General features: G+C 45.9%; 2 protein-coding genes across 2 annotated transcripts; both read left to right on the forward strand.

Annotated features, from left to right (window-relative positions):
- Positions 1–301: 301 nt before the first annotated feature.
- Positions 302–4,845, forward strand: nbl1 (NBL1, DAN family BMP antagonist). Its single transcript, XM_056606297.1, has 4 exons — positions 302–844; positions 1,744–1,924; positions 2,377–2,488; positions 3,877–4,845. Exons 2-4 carry the CDS (start codon positions 1,752–1,754, stop codon positions 4,156–4,158), a joined length of 567 nt encoding a protein of 188 aa, XP_056462272.1. The 5' UTR covers positions 302–844; positions 1,744–1,751; the 3' UTR covers positions 4,159–4,845.
- A 1,466-nt stretch (positions 4,846–6,311) lies between these two features.
- Positions 6,312–12,261, forward strand: LOC130402170 (transmembrane protein 88). The gene is made up of 3 exons (XM_056606299.1): positions 6,312–6,528; positions 7,788–8,082; positions 11,215–12,261. The coding sequence occupies exons 2-3, from the start codon at positions 7,789–7,791 to the stop codon at positions 11,440–11,442; spliced, it is 522 nt and encodes a 173-aa protein (XP_056462274.1). The 5' UTR covers positions 6,312–6,528; position 7,788; the 3' UTR covers positions 11,443–12,261.
- Positions 12,262–13,544: the final 1,283 nt, after the last annotated feature.

Below are 13,544 nucleotides of genomic sequence, written 5' to 3' on the forward strand. Positions count from 1 at the left end.
CTCTGTATCCAGTCCAGAGTTTATATAGGGCACAATTTAGCATGAAATTGTAATAGGCCTAATGGTGAGTTATTTCCTCTGAACAGACTGTGGAGCTTGACCTCTTAGATCCTTTAATTTGGAAAATTTCTAGGGTCCAGATGGCTATTGAGAGGTTCCACGTTAAAATGAACAAGAAAACAAGAAAAAAAAAAAGACAACTGTAAAATAATACTGAGGCTACTCATATCTGAAAAACGGCCACTCTCAAAGTGATCGTTGCCTTCCAATGGTGACTTATCATGACCTGATGCAGAAAGGGTCAACTTTCACTCCTGCGTGGGGAAACTTCTGAAACCTGCCAAACTAAATCTTTCCCTCCCCGTTTTCTTTTCGTCCAACAACGGCACAGCGTGATCCCTGTCTACAGACTCCACCGCGCCTAAACCCTGCCCAAATGAACCTCTCAAGGCTCGACGCGCAGCTAAGGGGGACTTGAGGAGAATAAAGTGCAGCGTTTAACTGGCAGTGAAGTTTTTGGGGGAATTGAAGAACTGCACGGAAAGTGAACAAAGGGGAGGAACTGGGCTGAGTGGATGGACTTCGGAGACGGGACATAATCTTATCTCTCCATCCTTCTCCATCATCCTTTTCTTTTTAACGCGCGGATGATAAGGAGTTCGTCTGTTGGCGTGATTTGGATTAGTCCTGGTCTTCGATGCACGCTACAAATACATTAGCGACCCCTTTACCTGCCTAGATCTCGTTGATCCTTTTGCTAGACGTCTTTAATCCTTGGCGAGGGCTCTCTGCGGGATACTGCGCGGTGGTCAATCGGCGGACGTGTTCAACGGGTCTTCTGCGGGTGAGTCAGAAAGTTTAACTCGACGACTTAAGGTCAACCATTCTTAGGAGAGCCTGGACCAGATTGCATCATTATGTTGCTTAATTTCTCTCTCTGCTTTCTGATGAGAAATTCGTTTCACTGACTGTCTCTAGGGTTTGGATTCTGTTACGACACTTTCCGCATCACCTATTTTATTAATAAATGGGATTGACATTTCCAAATGCACCTTAATAAACCCACACGACGCGTCTTTTGCGGCTCCATCCCGTGGCGTCGTTGCATATTATTTATATAAAGTATTGTATTTTTGTTTTTCTAGTTCACTTGAGTGAACTGGAATGGTGTGAGAACAAAACATCCTGTAAATAGTACGACGTGGGTGACCCACCGGTTTTATAAGCCAGGAGAAAGCTATTTTCTCCAACGTCAATGGCGTGAGTCGAAGGCATTTGGAAAGAACATCGTTTAACGTTGGTTGTTTATTAGAGTCAGGTGGTCTCTGAGAATACTCTCTCTTCCCCCCTTAATGGTGTTTGGGACGGGTGAACCCAAGGAGTCCTATTTTGCAATTTGGACGTGAAGATTGCATCCGTGACCTATGCCCTGTCACATAAAACCCACGATAATTAATAATTATAATTAATAACTCCTTCTTATGCGCCTACATGCGCAAAACATTGGTCGTCATATAGGCCTACAATTTGGTAGTCATAAAATAGCCTACCAATGAAATTGCAGCACATCAGAGCATCGGACAACAACAAAGGTGTCACCCTTCTACGTATGTGTGTTTGTTGGTGCGTGTGTGTGCGCGTGCGTGCGTTCTCATCTTCACATACGGTCTAGCAACATAAATGTGTATTGTGTGTGCATATGTGTATTGTGTGATCAAACGTGCATTGTGTGTGCACCTTTAGGCGCAGTCATGTGGCACAGAGTTCTGATTTGCTGCGCACTACTTGCGCTGTACTCGGCGGCACCGCCAGCGCACATCAACCGCCTGGCTCTGTTCCCCGACAAGAGTGCTTGGTGCGAGGCCAAGAACATCACACAGATAGTTGGGCACACAGGATGTCAGCCGCGGTCTATCCAGAACAGGTCAGAAGTAATATACACGAAATATGTTATTATTTGGTTCACATGCCCGTAGAGTGGATGTTAGAATGAATTCAATTGTATTGACATTGGTAATTATGTACAGCACGTGATACTTTTATTCCCGCTGCAGTATATTTGTAAAGGGTGAAAGAAAAAAAGGAAATATTCTAGTGTTAGTGTCAGTAAATTCCGAATAAGTATATAACTCAAATATATTGAGTGTCAGTGTTTTCATTCGTCTGAAATCATGCTGACAGTCTCGGGGGCAGTCAGTATAAATGAAACAGTATATCAACCACAAGTATATCCAGTGTCAGTATAAGTGTCTGTGTATTTATTATAAGCGCATTGAGTGCGTCCACTATAAGTAAGCCCATACCGAGTGGGTATATTTAGTATAAGTGTGTTTGTAAATTCAGCATTGTGTGTCTCCCCCCTCCCTTCGCATGCAGAGCGTGTCTTGGGCAGTGCTTCAGCTACAGCGTGCCCAACACATTTCCACAGTCCACCGAGTCTCTGGTCCACTGTGACTCCTGCATGCCTGCTCAGACCCAGTGGGAGGTGGTAAGTCTGCTCACACTTTAGACACCAAACACCCGCCACATGCACCCATTGTGGGAGGCTCTGTGCTGTGGATGTCTATGTGGCACCCTACAAATGGCATGCCCAAATAAGTAGTACGTTCAAACGGCTTCCCACAAAGCATCATGGGTAATCTGACCTTTTGGGAGGTGGGTGAACAATGGGGATACTTCTTTCCGCGGTCTACAATGTAAGCAGACGTTTTTCTGGAAGGGGATTGAAGTGCGCCCGGACGAAGATGGCCGCGGCTAAACCAAAATAGTTGACTTAATTGTGAGCCGTCTCAAAACACAGCGTGGGACCTTTTCAAATAACACCCACCGAGACGCACACAATCACTCACCTAGCACCACACAAAGCTAGCAAAGGGGCTTACATGTTGTTCCGCTGCGCTACACAGACTCCGGTCTGTGGTTCCCTAGGCGTCTAGGGAGCTGCTCCTCGCATTCAGGGCCCCAGCTCATTGTTCCCCTTGGAGCCCGCGGGCCCCGAAGAGTCCTGTGACACGGTGGTCTTTGTGTGTTGGGGGGGGGGGTGGTTTGTACGCAGCAGTCTGGAAGGCTGCCAGGTAGGGGGCGGGGAAGGTGAAAGCACAGGTGAGATCACAGCGGGTCGTCATGGAAAGGAGAGGCGGGGAGTGCGTGCAGCTGTTATGGCATGTGTACAGCTGTTTTTCGCCGTGACCTCCCTGTCAGGAGACCGAGGGACCGAGCACACGTAGTTCTTTTTTTTTAATTGGAACTGGATGTGGGAGAAGGTCATCGTTTCTGACATGGTTTTTTTTGGGGTTGTTTCTGTTCAGCGTTGGACTGGGACAACTCGCTCTCATTCGGGACCAGTGCGCTGGTTCTTGCGCTTTGTGTTTGCTCAGCGCTCGTGAGCCTAATGGATCACGAGTGATCGATTTAAGGAAAAAGCCCTTGGTTGGGATCGTTTACGGAGCTAGTCGTGGTTTAGCTGCACTCCGGCTACAAGGGTTCTGTTTACTTTGTTGACAAACACATTTTGAAGAGAGGATCCGCAGGACTGCTTGAACTCACCCATGTTTCATGTTTGTTTGTGTGTGTGTGTGTGTGTTTGCGTGGGTGCGTGGCGTGCATGTGTTTGTGCGAGTGTGTGTGCACGTGCATACATGGATGCATGTGTTTGTGTGTGTGTGTGTGCGTGTGCGTGCATGCGTCACTGTGTGCATGTTTGTGTGTGTGTGCGTGGATGTATGTGTGTGTGTGTGTGTGTGTGTGTGTGTGTGTGTGTGTGTGTGTGTGTGTGTGTGTGTGTGCGTGGATGTGTGTGTGTGTGTGTGTGTCCGTGTGTGTGCGTGTGTGTCCGTGTGTGTGTACATGTGCGCGCGTGTTTGTAAACATGGTTAGGTGACGCTGGAGTGTCCGGGCAGCGAAGAGACGCCTCACGTGGACAAGCTGGTGGAGAGGATCTTTCGCTGCAGCTGCCAGTCCTGCAGTAAGGAGGGCGGCCAGGAGGGGGCAGTAATGCAGCTCTACCCGGCCGAAGGAGCCCAGGAGACGCCGTCCCTCTCCGAAACACTTAGCGGAGTTCAGGCCCTCCCCCATCCACTCACCGATGCCCACACCAAGCATATCCACTCCCAGAGAGAGCGTCATCACACACTGCCCCACACCTCAGACGGAGGATAGGAGCTCCGATGGGGTTCTGTGCTTCCTCACCACTTTAGAGCTTAAAGTGACATATTTTACCACCAGGTGTGAGTGTGGTTAGCCGTTACAAGCAAAAATAAATCGGCCTCTTCTGACGTCACAAGTGGGCGTGTCCACCTTGATGTGTGCTGGATGGTTCAGTCTACCAGCCTACCCTTTGGACTGTAGCAAACGTTGCTCATCTATCCGTCTTATGTCAAGGTGGACACGCCCACTTGTGATGTCGGAAGAGGCCGATTTTCAATACGGCATGTAACGGCACATCACACACACACCTGGTGGTAGAATATATCACCTTTAAGTCTCTAGTCTCTCGACCCTCCCCTCCCCAACGTGTCCTCCTCTATACCACCCTATTGCAAAGGCACTTTGAAAATACATCTTTACTTTTATTTTAAATGCTCACCGCGCCACATTGTGCTTCAAGATACATTCCTCTGTGTGTCTTATAAATGTATAGGCTACAACATAAAGGACCCACACCAGACGATCCGTTTTTCTGTGGTGTGTGTACTATGTCTGTGTGTGTGAAGATTCACGAGCTATGTGTTCATGTGTTTACTACATTTCCTGTTAAGTTAATTGTGGGAGCGTTTGCTAAACAATTATTTTTACCAGTTTAGCCCTTTTTGTCAGCTTGTTTTAACCTGCTTAATAAAATATATTGCTACATTTTATTTTTTTTGTTGCAAGTTATGCTGAATGAAAAAATTGAAATTTAGTTTGTTTGTTTTGAATAAACAAATGAGTATATATTAGGCCTACATTACAATTCATTATATCTTATTTATTTGCTGAAAACCTAAACTCAATATGAAATCAGGTGCTCAATCATGGAACAACCGGACCTTTCTGGGCTAAAAGCTAATCCTAAACTCTCAACAGTATCTGCAACCTACTTTTTGTTCCAGCAATGGTCATCCCAAGGGGTTAACAGATAGGCCTACCAAGTTGGTCAAAGCTGCGTGGTTGACCTACAATTTCCCATAAGAGCTGATCGCTAGGACAAATTGCCATGGCAACCAAATTAATGAATTGAGCTAAGAACATGAAACAACATGAGCGCTGCAGCCCACTGAGAGACGGACTATACGCTCGCTTGTATCAAGAGGGGGCAAAACAGATAAATTAAATTGTATTTTTCCCTCTTCAGATCTAATGGGAGTAAAAGCCCACCCATTGTGGTAGGCTACACTGAACAGGAGAGGCTAAAACAACCTCAAGATATGCTTATGAATGCACGCTTAAATAGGCAACACTTTTGGAGAGATATGTTAAAGATAATCAAGTCAATAGATCCTTTGGGCCTTTGCAGCACGTGAAATGGTCCGCCCATCAACACCCGAGGCGTCTGCTGTTATTGTTACGTTATAAGTTCACCATGTTTCCGTTAGAGGTCAGTATAAGGCTTCATAGTTTCCAGTTTAAAGGTTGTGTCTGTTTTACCTCATTGATTCTCAAAACACAACGAGTTCTGTCCTTGTTTTTAGACAGATATAATAATATGCACTCACCAACCCCCGATCATTATAGGCCTACACACACAAAAACATGTGCGCACACATACACACCCACATTCTCACACACACACACACACACACACACACACACACACACACACACACACACACACACACACACACACACACACACACACACACACACACACACACACACACACACACACACACACACAATAATACAATAAATCGCACCGAATCTCATATCAATATCATTCTTTGGGGCCGTGGGTTTGGGTGACTACCGGCCAATCAGAAAGTCGGAGGACACATGCTGGATCATGGGACAGAAAGACTGCCAGCCTCGCTAAATGACCGCTCGGTTGAGTCGGTTAATGAGAGTAGACATGTCGACTAAAGGGCAACGCAAATCCATAGATGAACAAGAGAAGTTGAAATTATAATATATTTCGAACTAAAGTGCTTCTTCAGATCTTTAATAGCCTTGTCAACTTCAGTAGAGTAGGCTATAATCCTCGCGCAGATTTATTAATTGTTTATTAAATGTAGCAGGCCTACTAAATATTTTTTAAGCGCAGTACGCGCGCGCAATAGTCGCGCGCTTTTGAGTGCCCGCGGGCTTCGCCACCACTATGGAACTGTTCTCACTGAGAAAGGACCGTCGCACTTGCGCGGCACTCTGGATGGTGAAGCAAGGCGGAACGCTGATGATCTTTTCCCGCGTGTGTTGAATGAAACATTGACCCCACCGCGGGGATATAGGAGCACTCTCAAAGAAAAGGAGGAAATAACACTATTTTTTTTCTTCTACACTCTCAGAAGTAAACAAATAAAATAGCGCAAGAGAAAGAAAACGCTCTATTGCAAGGTATGGGAGTAGTTCGTTATTCATGAAATGTATTTATTTTGACGCGTCCCGCTTTATTTGTCATTTGGCATAGGTCTTTTACGGATGCTTTTTTATTCTGACGCGTTACCAAGAAGTGGATCCAATGCATACAAAACCTCTGTTTAGCCTATAGGCTCTTTAATGGGAAGGATTCCCAGGATAACTGCTAATGACCGCCTCTGTTTATTCCAGGCACTGTGCGGTTAACGAGTTGTAAATTGCAAGCACATTGCACGGGACAGATTGCTGTTATGTTTTCATTGACAGATGTAGGCCTACTCTGATTGAATATACATTTAATTGTACAAGCTTGGTGCGGCTTCTGGATGGCCGAACCCTGATCGATTCATCAATACAATCGAAAAGAAGACTGATGGGTTGTTTGTATGTGTGTGTGTGTGTGTGTGTGTGTGTGTGTGTGTGTGTGTGTGTGTGTGTGTGTGTGTGTGTGTGTGTGTGTGTGTGTGTGTGTGTGTGTGTGTGCGTGCGTGCGTGTGTGTGTGTGTGTGCGTGTTTGTGTCTATTTATGTGTGCCCGCGCGCGTGTGTGCGCTTGGTTGTGCGCGCGCGCGCGTGTGTGTGTTTGCGCCTGTGCGTGTGTGTGGGTTAAAAATATGGACGCCGCATGTGTCGCAATTAAATTAATTGTAGAAATGGGCCTCATTTTAATGAAGGGGAAAATTAGAAATTGCCGCCAACAAAATACGATTAAAGGAGTGTTTAATAATACATTTTCATTGGAACGACTTTGCTTTCATTTAGACACACAGTAGACCTACATTCAGGCAGGATACATCTACTTCTATTCGGCTCTTAACATAATGCTGTTTATAATTGATTCATCTTTCAAATGATTTATTTTGAAAGCTGAACATTCCCATTGCTAATGAACGTGTTTAACATGAGTCAGTGACTCCATCACTGTTACATCAACATCTCTTCCTTCCCTCCTCCTGCTGCTCCCCCTCTACCTCCTTCCTTCCCCTCCTTCCATCCTCTCCTACTCCTTCCTCCTCCTCATCCCCGTCACCCTCCTCTTCATCCTCCGTCTCCTCCTCCTCCTCTTCCCCGTTCCTTCTCCTGAATCTCCTCCTCCACTTCTCCACCTCCCCCTCCACCCCCCCCCCCCCCCCCCCCCGCCCACTCCTCCTCCTTCCTCCCCTCCTCCACCTCCTCCCCCCTCCTCCACCTCCCCTGCCCCGCCCACTCCTCCTCCTTCCGCCCCTCCTCCGTCTCCAGGATGTGTGGCATGGACGTGGACCTGGGGGAGGCGGGCTCCGGCGAGGAGGACAAGGAGGAGGAGTTCTGGCTGGGGGAGGAGGTGAAGCTGTTCCCCCCGCAGCTGGCCCACACGGGGGGCAGTGCGTGGGGCAGCCGACGGGGCCGGCTGGGCTGCCTGGCCTGTGGGGCCGGGCTGGTGCTGTGGAACCTGGGGCTGGTCCTGCTCAGTGCTGTGCTCCTGGCCACCGTCTTCTCCCTGGTGCTCCTACCCGCCCTGCTGCTGCTCTACGCCGGCTTCCTGTGCCACTCGAGGGTAAGGAGGAACCACATGCTGTCATACCCTCGTCTTCACGAGCAGCGATTCTTAGAGGTGACATATTTATACCACCAGGTGTGTGAGTTACAAGCCGTTTTGGAAAAAAGCCACTTCTGACATCACAAGTGGGCGTGTCCACCTAGATGTGTGCTGGATAGATCGGTCTACCAGCCTACCCAGTGGACTGTAGCTGCTCATCTACCCGTCATACATCTAGGTGGGAACGCCCACTTGCGATGTCAGAAGAGGCAGACTTTCAAAACGGCTTACAAGTGACGGCTAATCATATCCACACCCGGTTGTATAATATTTCAACTTTAAACTATCGGTCTGGAGCCCAAATTGGTATTGAGCCTGTTGGAGGTTGCTCACGGTCTGAAGATGCACAGAACACCTGTAACCAAAGGGACATCAATTTCTCTTTGCCTTTCGGGGGCTGGGAGAGAACAGTTTGCGAGCCCCTGCTTTAGAGCAACGTTATGCGTCTGTTTCCATTCCACAGGCCCGTCCAGTCCTCCACAGATCCATTTGTTATCGCTGTAGATTGCTAGGCTGACTGGTCGCCATCAGGTTGTGCCTATGCTACAAGCGAACGGCGAACGCATTTAAATATAATGTGGGAGAGGGACAAACACAAAGGGAGAGGAAAAACACAGACTGCGCAATCGTCTATTTCAGGTAGAGGTGTTTGTCTGGCCAAATCACTTGAAAACGGCGAGAGGCTTTGACATGGTTACTCTTAGTGCTGCAACACTGCCATCGCCTCCCACCGGAACTAGTATCCAAACATCACAATATAAACAACCTCCTGTCCATGGATGCGAATTACAGCCGGAACCGTTTTATTACAGTAAGTAAACTCAGCTTTTTAGATTCTGTATCAATGCAGGTGCAGGCCTCCATCCCAAGAGGAGAGCACTAAGCTGGAGCATGGAACAGTTCATGTAGCGGACTATTTACCTCGGGACTCATCCCGCTCTCCCGCCACCCCCCAGGAGTCAGCTGACGCTGGAGCAGGCTTTGATATAAATAGCCTATGCTAGTGATACATCGCTTATCGAGACGTTGTGCTTGAATTTGTCGAGGGCCAACTGTTTTAAATGCCCTCCATCCTAAATAGAAACCTTCTAGAACAGCTTGCTGGCCCCGAACACAAGGCAATACTGTCTTGCCTGAATGAGTGGTGGATTTAGCCATTAAAATGTTTTATTAAGTGTTTGCCTTGGATTTATTGTGCTGATGGTTCAGTTGTTATATATTTCATTGCGATCTCTTCTCCTCGGGGGTGTGCCAGAGGCCTTGGCTGACTGGATGATTACATTTTGGAATCACTTCCGACCTGCCCGCCGAATTTGATTCGATCAATTTATACAATTCATCCCATTCAAAAATGCCTAAGTCAAATAGATTGACTTAGACAGGTAGTGATTATGGAATGTAAAAAGCACTCTGATTGGCTTTGGATATAGCCAATGAGGCGCATTGAATCAGCAGCGTTAGGAGAGTAGAGCCAGGTTTTATGTTTAAAAATTGCCAAAATATGACTTAGGCAATTAGCTAGGAGGCTAACGATATGTGGATTTGGTCAAACCGAATTGGAGTAGTAGCTGATTGTACAAAAAGTTCACTTATAAAATGTTGAGCGCTAGAAAACGGCGTGACATGCCAGAAAGGGTAGGGAACCACTGTATTTAAACCAGTGTAATCAAGGCAGGAGGCAAGCAGAGTGGGAGATCTCTCTCCACGTGATCTGCGGTTTGATGGTTTGCTAACTGATGGAGCACAGAGCCAGGAGACCCCGGAGGAGATGAGGGCTCAGGATGGTTATGTCTTCCTCTCAGTATCAGATGTGCCCCGGCCTACTGATATGAAGTTCAAATGGGCCGTGATCCCAAAGCAGGGTTTGCATGCACAGGTTGTGCGTGTGTGTGTTTGTGTGTGTGTGTGTGTGTGTGTGTGTGTGTGTGTGTGTGTGTGTGTGTGTGTGTGTGTGTGTGTGTGTGTGTGTGCGTGTGTGTGTGTGTGTGTGTGTGTGTGTGTGTGTGTGTGTGTGTGTGTGTGTGTGTGTGTGTGTGTGTGTGTTTGCGTGCCTGCGTGGGTGTGTGTGTGCATGTCTGTGTCAAATAAGCTTATGTATGTGGGTGTCAAAATTTCCCTTGAAGGATCCCAATAGGAAAATTCAGAGTAAAATTGCCTTTATAGAACCCACCATATCCAATTGCTCAATCGTATACACGTGAAAGAAACGTGGAAAAAAAGGGAGCGACAGACACCGATGATGTTTGTTTCTTCCACACATTTGCATGTGTCTGTGTCTGCACATCAATCGTGAGCACAACATTGACTGAGTGAATGCGACAGGAAGTGTCTAAGCTGCTATGGCGATGTTTCTATTGTGCTTTATCAGCGTGGTTCTCCCTCCCTCTATTGCATTGTTTTATTCCTCTTTCTCAAACTCTGTCTATCTGTCTCAGTTTCTCTTTCCTTCTGTTTCTTTCTTTTTCTTTCTGTCTCTCTCCCTCTGTCTCTCTCTCTTTGTCTCTCAATTTGTCTTTCTCTCTCTCTCTCCTGCTGTCTCTCTCTCTCTGTCTCTCAATTTGTCTTTCTCTTTCTCTCTCTCTCTCTCTCCCTCCCATCTCTTGCCGATAACTCTCGCCTGACAATCTCACGTGATTAACATCCCCCCTGGGTTATTGACAGCTCTGAGCTGTGCTTATCTGTAGAGCGAGGCTGGGAAAGACTCAGTCACAGCCCACAGACTCTCAAACAGCCCACAATTTCACCCAGGGACTTACCCACACACACACACACACACACACACACACACACACACACACACACACACACACACACACACACACACACACACACACACACACACACACACACACACACACACACACACACACACACACACACACACACACACACACACACACACACACACACACACAAGAAGGACACACGTGTGTCAGCCACACACTTGGCTGACACACAGCAGGCTTCTTCTAACCCAATCAGGGTTTGTCAATAAGAGGCTGGAACGGGTAATGAGGAGGAAGAAAAACACAACGCATGCGTCCGCCTGCGCCACAGCTGTAACACCCTTCGTCCGTCTCCCTCCCCCAGGTTCTGGACTCCAGCGCTGCCCTCTGTCGTTACCTCGACGACAACAGTTCCTCAGCCCTCATCATCCTGGGCTTCGTCATGATGTCCCCCTTGGTGGTGGTGGCGGCGGCCATCTTCTGTGGCCTGCTCCGTCGGTTGCGAGTCCTGGCCCTCCTGCAGCCCGTCACACGGGCCTGGTACCAGGGGAGCATCCTGGACTGGGCGGGCAGCCTGAACGCCTGGGTGTGATCTGGGAGGTCCTGCCGGACACACGTGGGGCCCCCCTGTTTGGAGAGGCCGGTTCCTTATGTGTACACTGGCCCCGTTTGTCTGTTGATGGAGAATAATTACAACTAAATAATCCGTTAGTGTACAAGTGTCATGTTTGTTTTGGATTTTGATATTGTTCAGCTCAGTGTGATGATGTCAAGAACTAAATATATATATAGAGCGTATATATTATGTTGTTTGGTTTCCGATATACAGTGAAATACGTGTTGCCGATTACACGATTGGAGGATGATGCTATTACGTCAGTTTGATTGGAAAAATATGTCACGTATCTGAGAATTGCCCAGAAACTCTGAGAAAGTGCAACATTTTCAGAGGTTCTTACAACACAGTCTCACAAAGCTATTGTTTAAGATGTTTTGGATGTTAAGTTAATCTTTGGTTATTATGGAAGAAATTTGGATTGTTGTATCCCTATCGGTTTTATACATTTTGCAAATTACATCTCCGATTGGCATGCGTAATATATTTAATGGCATTGGCAACAAGGCAGAATGATGATCCCGTATTTGCCCACAATTGTTATTGAACTAAGCATTGTGTCATAAACCACAAACATTCCTGACATGTTTGTTTTGGTCTTTATTTATGTATGTACTTCATCCTTTTGTTGAACAACATGTTATCTATTTAAATGTTATTTATTATTATGCATATGTTTTTTATGCATACCAAAATATCCCTTTTTAATAAAATGCTTTTATTCAGTGCGGTTATTACGTGGTACATTCCTTAACCCGCCGCAATCCTCTCGCCGACGCCTGATTACAATGTAAGTACCAAGTTTAACTCGTGTGTCTAAGCCAAAGGACAATTGGCTCTGAGTAATTAAGGCCGTTTCAAAGAAGTGGCGTTGTTAACCCCCGCTTGATTTTAATTGGCTGTCGGTGTCGTCTAATTATCTCATTCGTGGACAAATTAGGGAGGTTAATTGGAGCCATGTTTACTTCCATGTGTGTATTTTAGATTCCTTCAATGGATAAAACAAATGTTATTTTGACGCTCGTCCAACCACTTCATTTCTGATTACATATTTTAAGGAGAGACACTGAATCAAGAACATTCTTTGGTATAATCTAATGGAAGTTGAGCTGCTGAACTATAGAATCGTAGTAAAGATAAACATGACACATTTTTTAAGGAATAATTGAGCTGTATTGCAACATTGAAGACTAAAAATAAACCCTTCGAAGCATTTCTGTGATGCTTACATATTATTCGTTATGGTGAATGCCCTATCATATAATCATAATCTTGACGCAAACTCAAGAAAACTCTGGACAGAATTCAGACAAATAACACACATGAATAAAAAATGCCTACAAACTGCCTTAGATAATAACTTGGATATTTTACATCCTGGATCCTATTTTACCTTTGTTTTGTGTCAAAGCAAGCGTATGACAATTTCGGACATTTCATCGTTCAATACTGGTCCAGTATTGAACCAAAACTCTTCAGCCCTCAATCGTTAAACGTGCTGCAATCTGACTCTTTGGGGCAAAGCGTCCATTAATGTACGTTCTCTAAAGGTTCCCACTGACAGCCTCAAATTGTTAATATAATAGACTGACAACATTATGAAAAGTATCAAAGAAATCCCCCTCAAACTTTTGTTTAATCAGGTTTGTTTCTTAAGTATTGCTCAAGGAGAAGTCTCCCTCTGAAATCTTGTGCAAGAAATATCAATATTGTCAATACAATTACAATCCCCTGTAATCAAAGTCATTTAGATAACACTAAGCTATGCTTTCTCTAGTCCAACTAGACCACATCTTGCCTGTATTCCTCTCTAAAACTCTTAATCATGTTTTCGCTGTTCTTTTTCTGCAACATCTCAACACTCATGACACTTCTCCTTGGGCGAAACTTGATTAGACACAATAATAAACAGACCCTTTCCATAATGTTCTTGGACACTTGTAAACAATCTCAGCAATCTCAGTGGCAAATACAAGCACTCTTACAGGACGTAGATTGACAGTGTAAATTGCAGCAAATTTCACACTGAGCGATCCTGGCCAATACTCGACCAATGTCAAAATTGTAGGCCGTATTTG

The sequence above is a fragment of the Gadus chalcogrammus genome, chromosome 13 (genome assembly GCF_026213295.1).
Source record: "Gadus chalcogrammus isolate NIFS_2021 chromosome 13, NIFS_Gcha_1.0, whole genome shotgun sequence".
Lineage (NCBI taxonomy): Eukaryota > Metazoa > Chordata > Actinopteri > Gadiformes > Gadidae > Gadus > Gadus chalcogrammus.